The 20,742-nt window shown below is 30.2% G+C and overlaps 1 protein-coding gene across 4 annotated transcripts; it reads left to right on the top strand.

Annotated features, from left to right (window-relative positions):
• Nucleotides 1-57: 57 nt before the first annotated feature.
• Nucleotides 58-2,543, top strand: LOC108346439 (probable methyltransferase At1g29790). 4 transcript variants are annotated; one of them, XM_052868017.1, is made up of 3 exons: nucleotides 58-163; nucleotides 882-1,075; nucleotides 1,159-2,543. In XM_052868017.1, exon 3 carries the CDS (start codon nucleotides 1,174-1,176, stop codon nucleotides 2,350-2,352), a length of 1,179 nt encoding a protein of 392 aa, XP_052723977.1. In that variant the 5' UTR covers nucleotides 58-163; nucleotides 882-1,075; nucleotides 1,159-1,173; the 3' UTR covers nucleotides 2,353-2,543. The 4 variants fall into 4 exon arrangements, with proteins under 4 accessions (XP_052723977.1, XP_052723975.1, XP_052723978.1 ...); XM_052868015.1 differs by having other exon boundaries at nucleotides 64-163; nucleotides 882-2,543; XM_052868018.1 differs by lacking the exon at nucleotides 882-1,075 and having other exon boundaries at nucleotides 71-746.
• Nucleotides 2,544-20,742: the final 18,199 nt, after the last annotated feature.

Below are 20,742 nucleotides of genomic sequence, written 5' to 3'. Positions count from 1 at the left end.
TTTTTTATTTATTTATTAACTTTCTCTAATTTGGCTAAGAAATTGGTTGTGAACTTGTGGTACACTTTATGTTTTCCGGTTTTCGAATGATGGACCCATATGGGGTTGTCGTCATTACTAGACAGCTTTCATTTCGAGCTCATTCATTCCCGGGACAAACAAGGTTTTCTGCCTATTTCTTTTCTTTGTTTTTGGCCAATATTCACGTTGTCGTATTCCAATCGTGAGATGTTTATCTAGTTTTGTGCAAACCAGCTTTAAGTAGTGAATTGTATTTTAGCCTTACTTAAGTTGCACTGCACATTTGAGAACATTACATGATCTAAACGTGGTGATGCATGTGGCGCCAGCTTGTTCTTGAAGCTGTGGCATTAACTATGGCTGTGTATCCTCAGTAGTATTTTCTGGTTTCTTGCTATTGGCATTCCTCTATATCTGTGCTAGAGTTGAATAATCACCACACATTGTTAATATTATTTTCAGCAAGTTGTGATTACCTGAAATGCAAGAAAGGTTTGTGGGTTGAAAATCCCTTTTGGCTTATTGAAATTAAGTACTTGTTAAGCAATCAATAAAAGAGTGCTTGGATAATGCACCAGAAGTGCCAAACTCTATTTATTAATGTACGTGGAATATGGAAAAATCTATCTCAGTATCCTTTGCATCCAGTTGTTCATTCTGGTTTATCATGTTGTTTCTATAAATTATGAGAACATACTCTCAGCTTCAAAGTAATCAACTTGAAGGTAATTTCATGATCTGTTTTTCTGTTCTTATTTCAACGTCAGTTTTTATGCTAAGGTTGTATGAGTATCTTGTGTTTGAGCTCCAAATATTTAGTTATTTGTTAATCTGAAACTGCATATATCGTCGACTTCAAGGTGTGTGCGGTTTGAGAGCATGAAATCTTTTGGTATTCACAGTCCTGAAGATAAGGGAATGACAAAACAGAATGTTAATACTAAGTTAAAAAAGTGGAGAAGTGTTTACTATTTTATCTTTATACCTGGTGCTCTTGCTCTTCTCCTCTCTGTTGCGGCCATGTCCAAGTTCCTCTCTTTCAAGTCATTTCTCGGTACTGAGTCTTTATATTCAAATCTGAATCCTGAGGGGAATGAAAATGAAGTGATGATGATAACTGTTGAAATTGTGATTCAGAAAATTGAAGAGCAGATGGAAAAACTGAGGGAAACAAAACAGGATCCATCATCATCATCATTTGCATTCCAGCAAGCTTCATTTCTTGCTGATATATTAGGACTTCTTGAGTCAGCAGCGACGTCTCATCAACACAATGAAGGGAATAATCAGCAAAATGATAGCTTCACCAATCATCCTCTGGTGAGAAGAAAGAACCGATCAGATGAACCAGCTGATTACTTTCTGCGAGAAGAGATTCGCAAGTATGTCAGGATCAAGCCTAACAGATTAGGAAAACAAAATTTTATGGGTGCTAATGCAAGCTTTACCAGCATAGGCCATGCGTGCTTTGCCATGAAGGAAGAGCTTGAAGAATACATGGATTATGACGTTGGAGAGATCTGCAATGATGACTGGAAACTGGCTCAAAAGCTCATGGTTCATGGCTGTGATCCTTTACCAAGGAGAAGGTGCTTTTCAAGGGCCCCTAAGCTATACAACCAACCATTTCCCATCACTGAATCATTGTGGAAACTCCCTGATGATAGAAATGTTCGATGGAGTCAATACCGGTGCAAGAACTTTGCTTGTCTCGCTGGCAACACCACTGGTAAGGGATTCTTCAAGTGTGCACACTGCTTCAACCTCACCAGCCATGAGATGCCTAGATGGATGAGCCTGGAATCTGATTCAAACCAGACAGCAGATTTCCTTATATCAGATGTTCTTGCAATGAAGCCAGGAGAGATCAGAATGGGATTGGACTTCAGTGTTGGAACTGGGACTTTTGCTGCTAGGATGAGGGAATTCAATGCGACAATAGTTTCTGCCACAATCAATTTTGGAGCACCCTTCAATGAAATGATAGCTCTCAGAGGACTTGTTCCTCTCTACTTGACTATTAATCAGAGGCTTCCATTTTTTGACAACACCCTGGATTTGATTCACACAACCAGGTTTCTTGATGGATGGATTGATTTTGTGCTCCTTGAGTTCATATTGTATGACTGGGACAGAGTTCTGAGGCCAGGGGGTTTGCTTTGGATTGACAGTTTTTTCTGCTTGAAGGAAGATTTGTATGATTACTTGAAGGCCTTCAAAATGCTGAGATATAAGAAACTCAAATGGGTGGTTGCTCCAAAGCTTGATAAAGATAATCAAGAAATGTTCTTTTCTGCTGTTTTAGAGAAGCCTCCCAGGCCATTCAGGTGATCTTCCATTATAGTGTTATCTTCTTACCTATGCAGTTCCCACCATTTTTTAGGTTCATATTTGAGACTCCTTACTTCTGAATGTTGCACAGTTGTCTTGTGCTTTGTGTTCATATATTTCTAGAAATGACTGTTTTTAAATAATGTACAATGATATTTTAACAATTTTTTTTAATAATTTTTTTACCACAGACTACGGGTCACTATTTTATTGGTTCATATATTTGAAATAGATAATCACAAGCTACCACGTAGATTATTGTAAAAAAATTGTCAAAAAATAGTTAAAAAGACATTTTCCTTAAATCATATATGTCAATAAGAAGCTTCATGGTTGAATATACTTCTGTCTCTCTGGAAAATTTGCTCGAACTTTACATCATTGATTTTGCTATTATTTTTTCCCTCTCATTTCTTCCCTAGTCTGTTGTATATTGTTTACAATGTCTATGATACTCATCCATGGATGAAACTCAGTGACAGAAAAAATAGACATTGTTTATGATGATCTCTTTACTTTTAGGATAAATTCTGTTGCTATAATTCACCATCTCGGCCTCCATAATGCTACAAAAGTTTCAATGAAGTCTCTTGTAAGTGTCATAATCCATATAAGTCATTCAAACTAAGAAGCATGAGCAATTCAAAATAGTAAATTATGTGTGTGATTCTCAATGCAGATAGAATTTATATTGGACACTTCCCAGATATTTTGAATGTTCTAGTTACCATTTATAATTTTTTATTATGCTAAAAATGTCATAATACTAAAATAAAATAAAAAATCATAGTAAACTATTCATTACTTTTAAATTGTTAATTATATTTTTCAATATAAAGTTTACATTTTACCTTTTTTTTATTATATTTTATCTTTTATAATTTTAAGTTTCATAGGAATAATATAACACTTATATTATTGTTCATACCTAACTTCTTTCTTTTAAGATTAGAGATTGACAAAAGAGTTAGCTTAATCTATTTCTATTTAGTTGGCTGTTGGCTTATCAAAAATTGAATGGAACAAATTTATCTGTCACAATAAAGTAGTTGGAAAATTTTAACCTGTCTCATTATAAAATTGGCTGACATTCCAACTTCTTTTTTAAATTTATTTTTTATACTTTTAAAACTTATTTTATATATTTAATTTTATAATTTTTTTAAAATTTTTAGTTAATCAGTTAATATTTTTTATCAAATAAATTAAAATTATTATTTATATTTAATAAATAAAAATTAATTTATATGTATTATAGATCTAAGTTACGATACTAATATTAATATATATATATATATATATATATATATATATATATATATATATATATATATATATATATATAATACTACTGAAAACACTGTCGTATGTGCACTTGAGTTTACTTTATTCTTTTAAGCAGTAAAAAATAATAAAGTTATTATTATTATTATTATATTCATAAAATTAAATATAAAAAATATTTTTGTAAATAGCTTCTACTTATCTTGTAAGTAATTTTTAATTAAAAAGTATGTAAGGTTTTTAAAAAGTGATTAAATTAAAATAATATTTAAATTTTAAAAAAAGTCATTTAAAAGGATAAATTAGTAAAATAATTATTCTAAATTAAAAAATTATTTAAATAATAAAATTGTAAAATAAATATAAAAAAGTCATGAATATAAATATATAACGATAGAAGTAATTTAAATTAAGAGAGTTTATTGATATTTTCATTTTATGTAGAAAGTTGTCTCAGAAATAAAGTAACAAAAAACTTATTTTAAAAGTATTACATAACAGAAACATCCTTTAATTTTTGCAACAACATATGTCACCACGTAAAGCGCAAACACCGCCTTTATGGCCAAAGAACATACAAAATTTGTGACAACTATCAGGTTTGGAACAAAATCCTCTTCCATATTGGCATACCATTCCAGGAGGTGTTGGTGTGGATCTGCTTTCACCTGAAATCCATACAAAATCTAATTACAAATTATATCTACATCAACTTTCTTTTTATTTTTTTATCAACTCATATCTAACAATTTAATTTCTATAATTTAATAATATATATCTCATTTTATTTATATAAAGTGTTTAGGATGAAAAAACTTACAACTAAAAAAACATATTAAACAAAACATGAATAAATTGATTACCTGAAGATAATAGAAGAGCAAAACAAAAAATTTGAAAAAATAGCATCTTGTAACTCATTCTTTGAATTTCTTTAGTTTTCAAGGCTTATACGTACGTATATGTATGTAAGAGAAGAAAGGAGTATGTATATATATATACACATATAGGTACATGAATCTTAAAATAATATTATTATATTTAATAAAAATATTTTTATTGTAAGTAAGCTTAAAGTATAAAATAATGTGTTTAATAAATATATAGTGGTTTTAAAATTTAAAATATATCACATAACATCATTAAAGTTAATTATATATTAAATTTTTAGTCAAATAAATTAAAATTATTAGAATATTAGAATATAAGTATTATATTATTATTGGTCATAAAGTGTATTTTAAATATTAGAATAACCAACTTGTTTTTAAATATTTATTAATTATAAAGATGTAAAATTTATACTTATACTAAATATGTAATATAAAACCAGATTAATAAAATTAAAAAAATACATTACATAGTATTAATTGTTATTGAAACCAATTAGTTAGAAAATAAAAGCATTTGAAAACATAACTATTATGTAATATTTTAGACTATGTTTGTAACATTTTATCTTAATAGCAAAAAAACTATCAAATAAAAGTTACATAAGTATTAATCAGCAATTAGATGATATCGAAATATAACTACTATATTATAGTCATTTATGAAACAATCATACTTCAATGTAGCATCATCATTATGATAGTACACATATATAGGATATAAAATAGCTTATTTTAATATAACCAAACCAGAACAACGCAAAAAGTTTGAATAGAAACTAAATCAGGACACACTTAGCGCTCCTCTCCTGTCACCCAATGCTAGTGTTCATATAAACACGCTCGCCCAGCGATCATAACCTCATGTCCAATGAATTATGGAGCAGGAAGGTCAAAACTTGCAGTGAAAAAGTGGTGTTTAGCACCGAGAAACCAGAGAACTCTCTGGCTTTGTAGCACTCAACACTCTAGAGTTTAGTAGCTCTCGAGTTTTGTTGTGCTCAATGCCACAGAGTGTTACTCAACGTTAAACCATATGATAAGTGTAAGAACCTTGTTTTTATCTTTATTTTATTTATTTAATTTTGTAAAAAAAAATAAAAAAAATAAATAAATAAATAAAAATGAGAGCAGCCGTCTATCTTCTACTTGAAAGTTTGTGTCCCCACGTTCATGCAAGAGCATAGTGATATGCCACTCCCGTGAACATTACTATAGTTCACATGCCACCATTATATTTTATTATTATCTTCTCTTCACGGGGGAACAATGTTTGATCATGGGATCACGCATGTGCAAAAGAAATAGGAAAGGGAAGTTGGAAGAAACGGGGGAAAGGGAATAAGCAAGAAGAGAGGATGGAAGGAGGAAAAGCGAGAGGAAGGAAGAGAGTTTGGAAGCTGCTGAGAAGGAGAAAAGGAGAGACCGAGAGAGAGTGGAGGGATTGGAGGCACAATGAAATAACTGGAGGGAGTATTGGACGGTTACGGGCAAGCCACTGCAAAGAAAGGAGAAGTTTTTAGAGAGGTATGGACCAGAAAAAGAGGAGCTGCAATGAAGAAAAGGAAAGTGGAAGAAGATAGGATCATTGACTACCACAAATCAAAGCAAGTCTTCAAGAGGTAAGGGGAATTAGATATATCGTTTGATTGTTGAGTTTTACTGTCTTTGAAGCAAATCTGGAAATTTTGAGGGTGAGAAATGGAGTTTTCTGGGTTCTGGAAAATCTCAGTTCGATTCTGCAGAATTCTGCAGAATCGCGCGTTCGGCCTAAATGGCTCGACCAATTAGTGGTCGGCCCAACAGTATGAGCGTTCGGTTTTTGGTTAAAGGGTATCGAGCGTTCGCGTTCGTCTAACGGAATAAGTCTGATATATAATAAACGTTCGGTTTTGTATTATCATGAATATGTACGTTCGTCCATGGGCAAAAGTTAATATTGTGCACGTTCGTCAAATAGTATTTGAAATAGTATGAGCGTTCGTCCTTGAATAATAAAGTGAGCGTTCGTCCTGTTGAGTGTAGTGTTCGGTCACATACCATTGAGTCTATGTGCGTTCGTTCTATAGTCTTGACTATATGTACGCTCGTCCAAACAGTATTCGTAGTGATCTGATAGTGTTCGTCTTTTTTTGAGCGTTCATCCTTAAGTATTCAATTGAGCGTTCGTCCTTAAGTATTGAATTGAGCGTTCGTCCTTAAGTATTCAATTGAGCGTTCGTCCTTAAGTATTGAATTGACCGTTCGTCCTTAAGTATTCAATAGAGCGTTCGTCCTTAAATATTGAATAGAGCGTTCGTCCTTAAAGCGTTCGTCCTTAAAGCGTTCGTCCTGTCGAGTGTAATGTTCGGTCTTAGTAAATTAGTGATTATACGTTCGTCCATACCGTATACGTTCGTCCACACAGTGTACGTTCGTCCACACAGTATACGTCCGTCCACACAGTGTTTATTCGGCCTTCTTGTATTTGATCTGTATAGCGTTCGTCCCAGTGAGCGTTTGTCCCAGTGAGCGTTCGTTCCAGTGAGCGTTCGTCCAAGTGTTCATTGTAATCTGATAGTGCTCGATCTATTGTGCGTTCGTTCAAACAGGGATTACCTAGCAGTACTCGATTTGAGAGTGTTCAGTTAATAACGTTCGATCTCACAGTGTTCGTCCATGGAGTGTTCGATCCCAGTGTTCGTTTATGAGCGTTCGGCCAGGTGTGGAAATAGCGTTCGTTTAGTAACGTTCGTCCAACAGTGTTCAGTGAATAGTGCTTGTCCAGTTAGCATTCTACGAATAATGTGTTCCAAGTTTATTTCCTCTTGAATTGAATTATGTGTACCAATATTTGGAATATTGTCTGTGACGTTATTTATGTGAAAATATGAGAATGTATGAAAGGTGATACATTACTGTGATGATCTGATTGTAAATGTAAATGATGAATTTGAGTATGATTCGGACATCTCGGGGAGAGATGGATGAAAGTGGTTATGTCGAATATCGTGGTTGTTCTGTATAATTGTATGGAGCTTTGAAATGGTATGTCTATCCCTAAACTCAAAGCATTGTTCATACTCAAGTAGAGAAGAACAATGTGAGTGGTGAGAGTAGAGGGAGGTCTTCGTCTATAGTCTTTGAATTTAGACATAGACAGATTGGGGGATTCACCTTGCTAGTGTTGGAGAAAGACCAGCTGAACTATGCAAGTGCAAAGACGACCAATAGTTCGACAATTATACGAATCCGGATGAGTCGTGTGAATATGTGAATTGTGGTTTAATGAGAATGCCTAAATTATTCTTTATATAAATCTATGTATGATAACATGCTTTTTATTATCTAGCTCACCCTTGCATTGTTTTTGTTATGTGCTGTTTGGGTATGTTTCTTTGGCGATGATCATCCACTTGGATAGGAGCAGATGTTGTCGAGGAGATCCCAAGGGAGAAAGAGTTGGAGGTTGCTGATATTGCAGAATAGTCTTCTTAGAGTTTCCTGATTGAACACTTGTAGTGTTTAATCCTTTCAACTGTTTAAGTTTAAATTTTTACTCCTTTTATTTGGATGACTGTAATTTCGCACTTTAATTACACGTCAAAATTTCGACTGTTCTCTATATTTGAGTGTTAACGTCCTTATTATATAATATTGATTATTATATAATCGGGATGTTACAATAACAAGTTTTAAACTTGATCTAAATGCACTCAGAACCTATCCAAATTACTAAACTAGTCTTCTTGATGTTAGAATTGATATAAAAACATGTTTATGACTCACATTGAATACCAATTTGCTTATTTGGCCAAGAACAAGGTCCATCAGATCAAACCTATAATCGAAAAACTCATACCTTACATTTCACTCCATACAGATCATATTTTGTTGAACTAAAAGACTAAACAAGTCTTAATTGACACAAAAACAGACTTCAATCCTTACACTAGTACAGAAAAGGTCTTTAACATCACCCTTTAGACGTCTGACCACCGAATATTCAATGTAAAAAATGATTGATAGCATTGTTGTAATTAAAATCAATGTTTAGACGTCGGCTGGGGGGTCCCCGACGTCTAAAGAATAATACACGTTGGACCCTGCAATTGGACGCCAAAAATAGATGAATGAATAAAAAATATTAATATTTTAATTGGCTTTAGACGTCCGGGTTCAGAGTGTCCGATGTCTAAAACCTATTTAAATGTCGGGGCCAACCATTGGACACCAATGAGGTAGTCAGAATTCCAAAAGTTACCATTTAGACGTATGATCCCGTCACACTGACGTTTAAAGTCTTATTTAGACGTTGGCCCCCCATCCCCCGGACGCCAAATTGCCTGAAAAAGTGACTATTTCATTTTCCTTAGATGTTCGTCAGTCAGCACCGACATCTAAATAGGTCTTAGACGTCGGCCCCTCTTAACCCGAACGCCAAATGTGTCCACTAAAATTATATTTTAAACCCTTTAAACGTCGGCTCGGGAGGGGGGCCCGACGTCTAAACGTCTGCTATTACCAAAACCGCGAACGTGAGGCAGTAGTTACGCGCACTTAGTGTTCATCATCTTCCTTGTGTTTTCTCTCCACGGCCAAAGCTTTTGAGGTTCGTTTTCTCTCTTTTGCATCGTTTAAAATTAGTTTTACTCCGATTACATTACTCTTTGATGAATTATCTTCCATTTGAACCGATTATAATGCATTTTCGTTGTGTTTTGGTGCAGTTTTACGCATGTCCTTTGCCGACGATTTTGAGCGTTTTTGGCTGGCGATTCTTGCGTTTTTGAACGGTGCACTCCTCCATTTCCCTCCACTGTGTTTTTGAACGGGGCGCATGTAGACGTCTAATGGATTAGAGAGCCAAGATTCGTCCAGGACATTAACCGTCGGCCGCCCACAGTCAGACGTCTGACCTGTATTATCCGACGTCTATATAGACGTCTAACTTGTATTATCCGACGTCTATATAGATGTCTGACCTATACTATCCAACGTCTATATAGACGTCTGACCTATACTATCCAACGTCTACATTGATGTCTCCATATAAGACGTTGGTGCGGGATGAAACGTTAAAAGCCCTAAATAACATACGTTAAAATCCTTTTCTGCACTAGTGTTAAGTTCCTTCCCAAACCAACTCCTCTAGAAATTCACCTAGCAAAACTCCATTTTAGACTAAACACCAACCATAATTGTATCCTTTTACCACACTACAATTCAACAAAAATTCCTAACTCATTACAACATCAAATCCACTAGTTCAAACAACCTAAAATATGTACATTCAACAAGCAACCACTACAGGGTCCTTTCAATATCGTAGAACATGTATTCACTCCAAATACATGAAATTAGACTACAAAACAATGACATTTAAGCAAGCTCACATTCAACAATTCCATATACCAATTTATCAATTTCAAACCTATTCAAGCATGCAACAGAGTTGATTGAAACATTAGCAACATCAAAAGTAGTAGTTAGCTTCCCTTACTTGCTAAATGACCGAACAATCCTATAAAATCTCAAATAACTTCAATAGATCAAAAGACATTATTTGCACCTACAAACAATGGAATCATGATCAGGGTATGCCATTGGAACCACTGATTAACAAAGTCATATAGAAAATTCAGATAAGACGTGCAACTAAGGATAGCAAAAAAAATTGCGTCTGCGGATATCTGCGGATAAAATCCGCGATGGATAGTTGGTACCCGCAGTTATATACGGGTAGTGGATATTTTAATACCCGCTTATAAACGGGTCGGGTGCAAGTATTATATTATCTAACCCGCGGATACCCGTTACCCAATAAAAAAATGAAATTACGTTTTTATCCTTATAGAGATTGTGTGTTTTAAAATAATAAAACTCGTTCCTCACATAACTATTTATATTGAAACTTTTTAATATTAAAATAATTGAGTCTAACTATTTTTAAATCACTACCACTTCTAAAATATTATTTTCTAGGTCTTTAAATATTTAAATAAAATTATATATAAGTAATTTAAAAAAATTTCTATAAATTTAATCATTATTTTGACAATGTTAGGATAATGTATGTATGTATATAATGTTAGGATGATGATACTTTGACAACATTTTTTTGACAATATTTTAACACTGTCTACGTGTCATTCTGTGATTGGTCCATGTTGGTGTTTATGATTATTATTATTGATTGTGGAGTAATTTTGGACTAATCACAGAATGACACGTAGATGATGTTAAAATGTTGTCAAAAAAATGTTGTAAAAGTATCATTATCCATAATGTTAAGTTGTTGTTTGAGAGCTAACAAAAAAAACTCTAAAACCAACCTCGGTTCTCTCTATATCTCAACAAATAGTAATGCATACAGAGAATGGTGTTTCAGCACTCCATCTCATAATTACAAAGGATAATGATATTTTGACAACATTTTAACACCATCTACGTGTCATTCTGTGATTGGTTCATGTTGGTGTTTATGATTATTATTATTGATTGTGGAGTAATTTTGGACCAATCACATAATGACACGATGTTAAAATGTTGTCATAAAAATGTTGTCAAAGTATCATTATTCAACTACAATTTACTTTTTGCTTAACTCGATGGATATATCATAATTTTATTCTTAAAAAACATGTAAGAAAATTGAGACAGAAATAAATGTGTCTAAGCTCTTGATTTTAATTTTTGAGCACAGTGAAAGTATTAAATATATATAAAGAAAAACGTTTATCAATTTTATATTAATTATATTACATAATTGTCTTAAGTAACATTATTGCATAATATTTTAAAATATAACAAGAATAAAAAGAAAAAAAAATATGTATCTGGATTCTTGATAATAAAAGTGGGAGCATTAAGAAAGAATAATGTTATTTAAAATTACATTAAATGTTAAATTTTTATACGTAATATGCATCAGATATATTTTTTAAAATTCTAAAAAAGAAACACTAAATTAGCAATATTTATTATTATTGATTTCGAAATATATTTTTTCTATTAAAACTTATACTTTTGTTTGATTTAGTATACATTACAAATACTTTGTCAAATATAAATAATCCTTATAATTTCCCCATTATTTTAAAAATATGCATACATTTTCTACTATAATTTTAAACTATTTATCTTATATAAACATATAATAAAACGATCTCTTAACATTAATTGTTGTATTTACGTTATTTAATACCAGTCAAAACACATGTATTATATATGTAATATAATATTTTGTCATGTTAATGAAAAGTAATAGAATTATTATTGTTGTTATTATTATTATTATAAAATTAAAATTATTTTTGTAAATTTATTGTAAGTAATTTTTATTTATTTTGTAAGAGTTTTATAACTAAAAAATGTTAAGTTTAAAAAAATAGTCAAAAGAAAGAAGAGTTAAAATTTTAAAAATTATTAATTATAAAGTAAAATTAATAAAATAATTACTTTAATTAAAAATATTTATTTAAATAATAAAATTAGAAAAAAAATGTAAATACTAAAAAGATTTTTTTTATATATAAATATAGATTACTGAAAACATATACTCATATATGTGTTCACTTTTTTATAAACAAAACATAATTATTTATTTTATAGATAGTTTTTATTTATTTAATTTTAAAAATGATTAGATTAAAGAAACGACTATTCGAGAGACAGAATTGGAAAAAATGATAAACAAAAAAAATTATCTTCATATAATAGTATAAATTACAGGAGTATAGGTGAAAAAGAAAAAAAAATCATAAACTGTCATATCTAACAGCCTAATTTCAGTTATAGGTCAAAATAATATTAATAATCTGTTTGTATTATTAAGTAATGAAATAAAATAGGATTGTATAGCATTCAAATCCAACCTAATCAATCCATCACAATTCGAATTTAATATTTTTAAATTTATATCCGATTATTTGAATTTTATGTTTAATCCAATCTAATAGAAACTATCTTTGTAGCAAGACACCTCAATCACTTTGTAACCTCACTTTAGGGTTCATAAAACTTTAGTTTTATATCAACCATATAAATATTAAAATATTATTTCAAACGGGTCGGATACCCACGAAAATGCAACTCAGTCTCCGTACCCGATTGCCCTAATCCATTATTACATTTTATTAATTCAGTTTTATATATTGATCCGACATGAATACCCGAATACAAGATAGTTTGTTAGTTTCAAACAATATATTTAAGGTAGATTAAGTGGATGAATTTAAATGAAACGTTAATTAAAGGAGATGTAACGTTAGGTTTAGATTAAGAAAAAGTAAGATTAAAAGTTAATAGTAGGTGGGTGGGGTAATATAAAAAAGAAAAAAAAATTACTTTATAAGAAGAAGAATTTAAGCATTAAGAAAAATATTTTAGGTGTATAGAAAAACCTTGGAAATGCTGAGAAAAATCCCATTTTGATTTCGTTAGCTGTTAGACTTATAAAAATGGAATGAAAAAAAAATTATGTCACAATAAAATAATTGGAAAATTTTTCCCCATCTCATTATAAAATTCGGTGACATTCCAACTTTTTTTAAAAATTTTGTTTTTTTTTACATATTTTTAAAATTTATTATATATATATATATAGGTATAAATATATAATGATAGAAATAATTTAAATTAAAGGAGTTTATTGATGTTTCCATGAGAAGGAAAGTTATGATACAAATAAAGTAATAAAAAATTTATTTTGAAAGTATTACATAAGAGTAACACCTTTTATCTTGAGCAGCAACAATAGTCGTTACCAGGAGAATTACATTCACCACCCTTATACCCAATGAACTTACAATACTTATTGCAACCCCCAACTTTCAAACAAAATCCTCCTCCAAATTCGCACTGTGTCTCAGAAATTGTTGCTGTTAATCTGCTTTCACCTGAAATCCATACAATATCTAATTACAATTTTTATCTTAATCAACCTTTTTCTTCTTATTATTTTTATATCATCTCATATCTAACAATTTAATTTCTGTAATTTAATAGTATATCTCATTTTATTCGTATAAAATGTTATGAAAAAACTTACAACTAAAAAAACATGTTAAACAAAACATAAATAAGTTTATTACCTGAAGATAATAAAAGAGCAATACAAAACATTTGAAAGAATGCCATCTTGTTACTCATTCTTTCAGTTTCTTTAGCTATATGTAAGAGAAGAGAAAACAGTACGTATATATATATACTCATATAGGTGGATGCTAAACCTTAAAATATTATTATTTTATTTAATACAAATATTTTTATGGTATATAAGCTTAAAGTAGAAAATAATGTATTCAATAAATATATATTGCGGTTTTAAAATTCAAACGACACCACATTAAGTAAGATCATTAAAGCTAATTATATATTACCATTTAAAGAATTTTTTAAATAGGTAAGTATTATGTTTTTATTGGTCATAAATGTACTCTAAAAATTAGAATAACCCTTTTTTTAAAAATAGTTATTAATTATAGAGAAGGAAATAATTAGACTTATAACAAATATGTAAATATAAAACCACATTAATAAAATTAAAAAATACATTACATATTATTAATAATTATTGTAATATCCCAAAAAAATACAGTGTAAAACCATACAATAGAATAATCACATCTAATAATATTATAGCTCAGTCTTACAAGAAATAGGTTTCGCTTACGACCGAACGGCCTTACAGAAATAACAAAAAAGTTAAAATTGTACAATTACTCACTCCTGACCGAACGGTTTACAAAAGACCTATACCGAACGGTTTACAAAAGACCTATACCGAACGGTTTACAAAAGACCTATACCGAATGGTCATACAAAAGAAAAAGGGAAAAGATGATCGGACGATCATCTTACAACTAAACTAAAATACTGACCAAACGGTTCTACTGTTCGGTCTTAACTTCTACCTCGACTAAATTTTCTTCTTCCAGCGCTTCTTCCAGCAACTCGTCTCCTTCTGCTCACATCCACATGGATGATCATTGCAACAAAAAGACAACCGATCGTACAAAACAAACAAGACAGGAAACATAGGGTAAGCTTATGTAATTCAATTCAAATATAAACATGGATTTCACACAATTCAAATAAACGATATAGTTCATTCACTTTTACATGCAAAGCCTAATGCTAGACTCTGACTGTCCGGACTGTATGAATTATGTGTAGTTACGACTTTCGTGCATCCGGGTGATGTAGTAACTGGGATACCCTCAACAGCTGCCACCCGAGGTTAGTCCTATCTGTCCAAATTAACCATAAGGACTAGGACCTCCTGCCATTCCCACACATGACTTACCCTTCTCTACGTGAGAACGAGTAATCATGGAATATCAAGATGAACCGCCAGCTTAGCATGCTCACATTCATACTTTACCAAATTCTAATATCCATTCATGAGATATTCCTCTCCGGAATACTCTTTCATAATCAAATACGTTTCATCCATATCATACTCCATCATCTTTCATTATTAAACCTCAACTGAACCAATTTGAACAAATATCCAATAGGATACCAAATACCAGACGTACATCTTCAACCCCAAACGAGACCGAACACTTGGACTGAGACCGAGAGGTTTCTAGTTTCAGAACATATCAAAACCGAGAGAGAGAGAGTTACTATCGGGGTTGGGAGGAGACCGATTACAATAATATTTCATAAGGACTAATAGAAGCGAATCTTATTTACAAAGTGAGCCAATTTAATGAACTGACTCATGAACGTTTAGACCGGACATCGTAAAGCCTAGGCCGAGTACTAAGACTCTAGGCCGAAATCAATAGAGACAAACATTGTAAGACATCAATTGATAGTACTTGAAGGAATTATATGAAGAAACCGAACGCTATAAATACTTAACTTATTTATGAGTTTAACATCAATAAAACTGAATGTCAGTCGAAGACCGAGCACGGTAGAGGGTGGACTCTATGGAGTTTGGACGAACGCTCTTATTATCAAGATAGATTACGGAAAGTAGAATGAACGCTTGGTGTAAGACCTAGCACTTACTTAGTACAAGTACTTTGTGTAAGACCGAGCACTACTTAGTACGAGCGCTTGGTGTAAGACCGAGCACTAATTAATTTATAAAAGAAAGACTTGATAAATATACAATATCAATTAAATAATGTTCAAGAACGAACGGACATACTACTACATATAGATATACTTAAATTTATAACAGAATGCCAAGGAACGAATATCCTTGGCTGAATGCCTATACACAAATTTTACTAGACGAAGACGCTCGGTCCTCAACGGGAATTCCCTCTAAATGAAAGAATCCAGTTCTAAACGAGTCTCCGAGAAAACCGAACAGTCAAAGACCATTTAGTAACGAACATACATTTTCATATGGAATTTCATACTTAGAATTATTTATCTCAATTCATTTCTCAACATATATCTTCGTAATTTCATACATCCATATCATAGTAAATTTTCATACTTCATACAGTCAAAACATAGCAACAATCATATTTCATATTAATTTAGCAATTCAACGAACATACATACATTCCAAACAAACATAAAAATCAAGTTATATAAGCTTCCCTTACCTCTAATGTGACCGAATGTTCACAGGTAGGATTACTGATTCACCTCTACAAATCCTTCTACCCTCAACGCTCAACAATTCTCCAAAACTAAACCAAGTAAAACCAAAACACTATCAGAACTACTCATGTTAGAAGAGTGATCAACACATGAAACCAGAACTTGGTTTGCATGTCCAGAAAACCGCACGACTGAGTGAAGAGAAGAACTTACCAGCTCAGCTTCACAAATCGATCGGTTCAATCGAAAGCTCTTGACACTAGAAGAGTGGAAATGGTGTCTGAATGATGATCGGAGGAAAGAAAGGGTAAAAATTTGTAGAAAGAAGAATGAGATTGTTAGAGAGAAGGAGGAGAGAATGAAAGTTTCAGAATTTTGGGGAAGAAGGGTGCATGCAGAAAGTGGCGTGAAGTTTGAAAACTTAGAGTTTTTTTACCAACGTCAAAACCGAACGGCCACTCAGCTGCTCACACCTGCCTTTCACCATCTAAGTGTCGGACCTCCTTCTTGACACATATAATCCACTAAGAGAGTTCTTGAGTGGATTTTAATAGTTATGATAGAAACCAATTAATTAGAAAATAAAAGCATTTCGAAACATAACTATTATGTTATATTTTAGACCATATTTAAATAAGTTTCTGTATAAGTAATTTTAAAAACTAAAACAATATAAAAAAAATTAGAAATAATTTTTCTATAAATTTAATCAATATATATATATATATATATTAAAGAATAATGTTATTTAAAATTACATTCAATGTTAAATTTATGTACCTAATATGCATAAAATATATATTTTAAAATAAAAAAAAGATAAATTACTAATATTTATTATTATTGATTCGAAATATATTTTTTTCTATTAAAACTTATAATTTTGTTTGATTTAGTATACATTACAAATACTTTATTATATATAAATAATCATTATAATTTCACCATCATTTTAAAAATATGCATACATTTTCTACTATAATTTTAAACTGTTTATCTTATATAAACATATAATAAAACGATCTTTTAGCATTATTTTTTGTATTTACGTTATTTAATACTAGTAAAAAACACATGTATTATATGTAATATAACTTTTTTTAAAATTAATGAAAAATAATAAAATTATTATTATTATTATAAAATTAAAATTAGTTTTGTAACGTAAGTAATTTTTATTTATTTTGTAAGAGTTTTATAAATAAAAAATGTTAAGTTTAAAAGAATAGTCGAAGAAAAAAAGTTAAATTTAAGGAAATAATTAATTAGAAAGTAAAATTAATAAAATAATTACTTTAATTAAAAAATACTTATTTAAATGATAAAATTGAAAAACAAATGTGAACACTAAAATGAATAATTTTTTTGTATATAGATATAAAATACTGAAAACATATATCCATGGTGTTCACTTTTGTATGATAACAAAAAATAACTATTTATCTTATAGATAATTTTTATTTATTTAATTTTAAAAATGATTATATAAAAAAAGGCCACTCTAGAGATAAAATTGAAAAAAAAATTATGAACAAAAAAAGAAATTATCTTTGTATAATAGTATAAATTAGAGGAGTATAGATGAAAGAAAGAAAAGTCATAAACTATGTTATCTAACCGCCTAATTTGAGTTATAGGTCTAAGTATTATTAATAATTTGTTTGTATATTAAGTAATGTCATGAGCCTTTGTTTATGATTTCACAACAAAATTGGCTGTAGAATTGCTTTTATAACCAATTTCGACTATGAACAAGTTGGGTATAGTTGATCTTCAACTGAGCTCTTTCATTCCACCAATATAATTTAGTCTCCGTACCGTATCCGATTGTCCCAATCCATAATTTGTTTTATTCATTTATCCGATCTAAATATCAGGATAAGTTTCTTTGAGACCATGCATATGAGAGAAAGGGAGGGATCTAACACTAAATTACCATTATGAAGTTAGTATATTTTAAATCAAATCCTTGATTCTTAGGTGAGAAATGAAAACAAACTAATTTATAACCATATTTACGTTCTGAACAGTAAATTTTGAAGTTAAATACGACTGATGATATTTTTTTAAATATTTTGTCTAAATTGTTGGAAAGACGTCAATTTTTCTTTTAAAATTTTAGAAACAGTGTCACATCTTTTTTTTTTTTACATTTGTGCAAAACTTTCCATTAAAATACAACGATAACATTAAATTTGTATCATTTAATATTTTGAGGTGTTTTGGCTAAATTTTTATTCTTCTCTATCATTTTTCATTAAGATTGATGTTTTTATTTATTAGTCATTGTTGTATTTTTACATTTTTAGTTTAATTGTGAGTTTTGTGAACTTTAAATTTCCAAATTGTCATAGCTTTTGGTATGAATCTCGAATGAAGATGTTCGAAAAATAAAAATTGTTGAAAATAGGATGACGAATGCGCTAACCATTGTTTAAGTTTTAATCATTTTTCTATACTTTGAACTTTTATTTTATAACAAACCCACAAACCTATATTGTTTTTACAACACATCATGTCAATTAACATTTGTTATAAATGCAATAAATGTTGATTGACGTTTGTTCACATATAAATTCGTTGCACCAAATTCATATTTTTAGTAAATAATAATGATATTTTGACAATATTTTAACCCATCATTATGTGATTACTCCAAAATTATTTCATAATCAATAATAATAATTATAAATACTAACATAGATCAATCACATAATGACATATAAATGATGTTAAAATCATCATATGCAAAGACAGCCTAAGTTTATTTTTCTTTTCGGATTACTCGGATTCGTTGGCTTGAAATATTTTTGGTCACCCAAAGTGATGGTGGCTTGGTGTTGAGGGTTTACGATGGATCCCTTTTATCATGGATGTTATATTTGATGGGATATTGGACGGTGGTGTCAGAAGTTTAAAATCCTTCCTCACTCGATTTCATTTTGGATTATTAAAGAAAGAATCCAAAATCTGAAACTTGTTTACAAATTTCGGTGACAAGACATGTGCGTACCATGAATTCCCAATTTTTTCTTTTTTATTTAATTAATTTACGCATTGACGAAGATACACTTTGAACGTGTTTACATGTTAAAATATTCAGTTAAAAACAAGTTATATGATAGGTTTTATAGAAATCATTAAATTAAGTTATAAGAATTTTCATCATTACATCTAATCTTAACAAATAAGGTTAGTTTTAATGATGGAGAATCTAGGGTTTATAAATAAAAGAGATAAAGAAGAAATTGAAACAAAAAATAAGTAAAAAGTCATTTCTCAATGCACTTAACAGTTGCTTCATTTCCAATCACACTTATCATTTTCGTCAACACTTTGCGATTCATCTTTTTCTTCAACCTAAAAGGGGGAAACCATTATGGATGTAAGAGAAAACCCAAATAAGAGAGAGAACTTCCCATCTGTTAAAATAGTTATAGCTAATATTTCCTAACCAAGAGAGATGGTGAATTGATTTTTCAATAATTTGAATCTTTTTAATCTTGAAAAACTAGTTTCAAAACATCTTTAATTAATTAACATGTGTATTGTAGAAGACTTAGCTTTTAGAACCTTTAAAGCTATCAAGATTAGGGATGATAACGGGTCGGGTCGGCTCGAGTCGGACACAGATAGTGCCTACCCGCAACCCGACCCGCCGAATAAAATTGTATTTGCTATCCATGCGAGTACTCGTTTAGAAAATACCCACAGGTTTTAAAATACCCGCTGATACCCGCAAAAAATAAAAAAAAATATTTTATATATTTTTAAAATAAAATTTAAATAAAATTAGAAAAAAATATAATATAATATAAATTAAAATTTAATTTTAATTAAATTTAACCTAATAAAATATTATTTTATTTTATTTTTAATTAAATTTAATTAAAAAATATATAAACTAATTTTTTTTAATTTTTTGCGGGTAACAGATACCCGCGGGTTAGGTAGTATACTACCCATACCCGTTTAGAAGCGGGTATTAAAATATCCGCTACCCGTTATCTCGGGTAGTAAATATCCGCAGATAGTAACTATCCGTCGCGGATTTTACCTGTGAATACTCGTAATCACGAATTTTTTTTCCATCCCTAATCAAGATACTAAAAGATTATGAGAAAAAGAACAAGAAACACCAAGTTTTATATTGGTTCGATTCTTTAAAAATCTACATCCAATTTTTAGCAATCTTAATTAGAATTTAACTAAAATATCAAGAGTTAGGATTGCAATATTTTTAAAACCTAAACTCTAAATATATAAGAACTTGAAATACACTTCAAGATTTTGAAGTAAGGTAATTTTATATACAATTGCCCTGACCTATCACTTACACAGTGAAAAAAAATATGAAAGAATAACAAACAAAAGATATGAAATGAATACACCTATATGATATGCGGATTTTACATTCCAATCTTAGGCCAAACAAGAAAATCTTAGAATTAATCTAATCTTCTTTGAATATTGATGAAAACTTAAAAAATCGTGTTAATCTCACCAATAAATATTAGATATTTCTTTCTCTAATTTTTTTATTTCAAAAATCATAGTTAAAAATGTGAAAGAAGTTGGTTTTTAAAGGCAAATCTATTTACTCATTATATTAATTGATTACAAAAATAACATATTTTAATCAATTAGGTTAGTAAAATAA

Source organism: Vigna angularis, chromosome 9, assembly GCF_016808095.1.
Source record: "Vigna angularis cultivar LongXiaoDou No.4 chromosome 9, ASM1680809v1, whole genome shotgun sequence".
NCBI lineage: Eukaryota > Viridiplantae > Streptophyta > Magnoliopsida > Fabales > Fabaceae > Vigna > Vigna angularis.
Note: the sequence above shows the minus strand (reverse complement) of the source record. Positions and strands in the feature narration are given on the sequence as shown.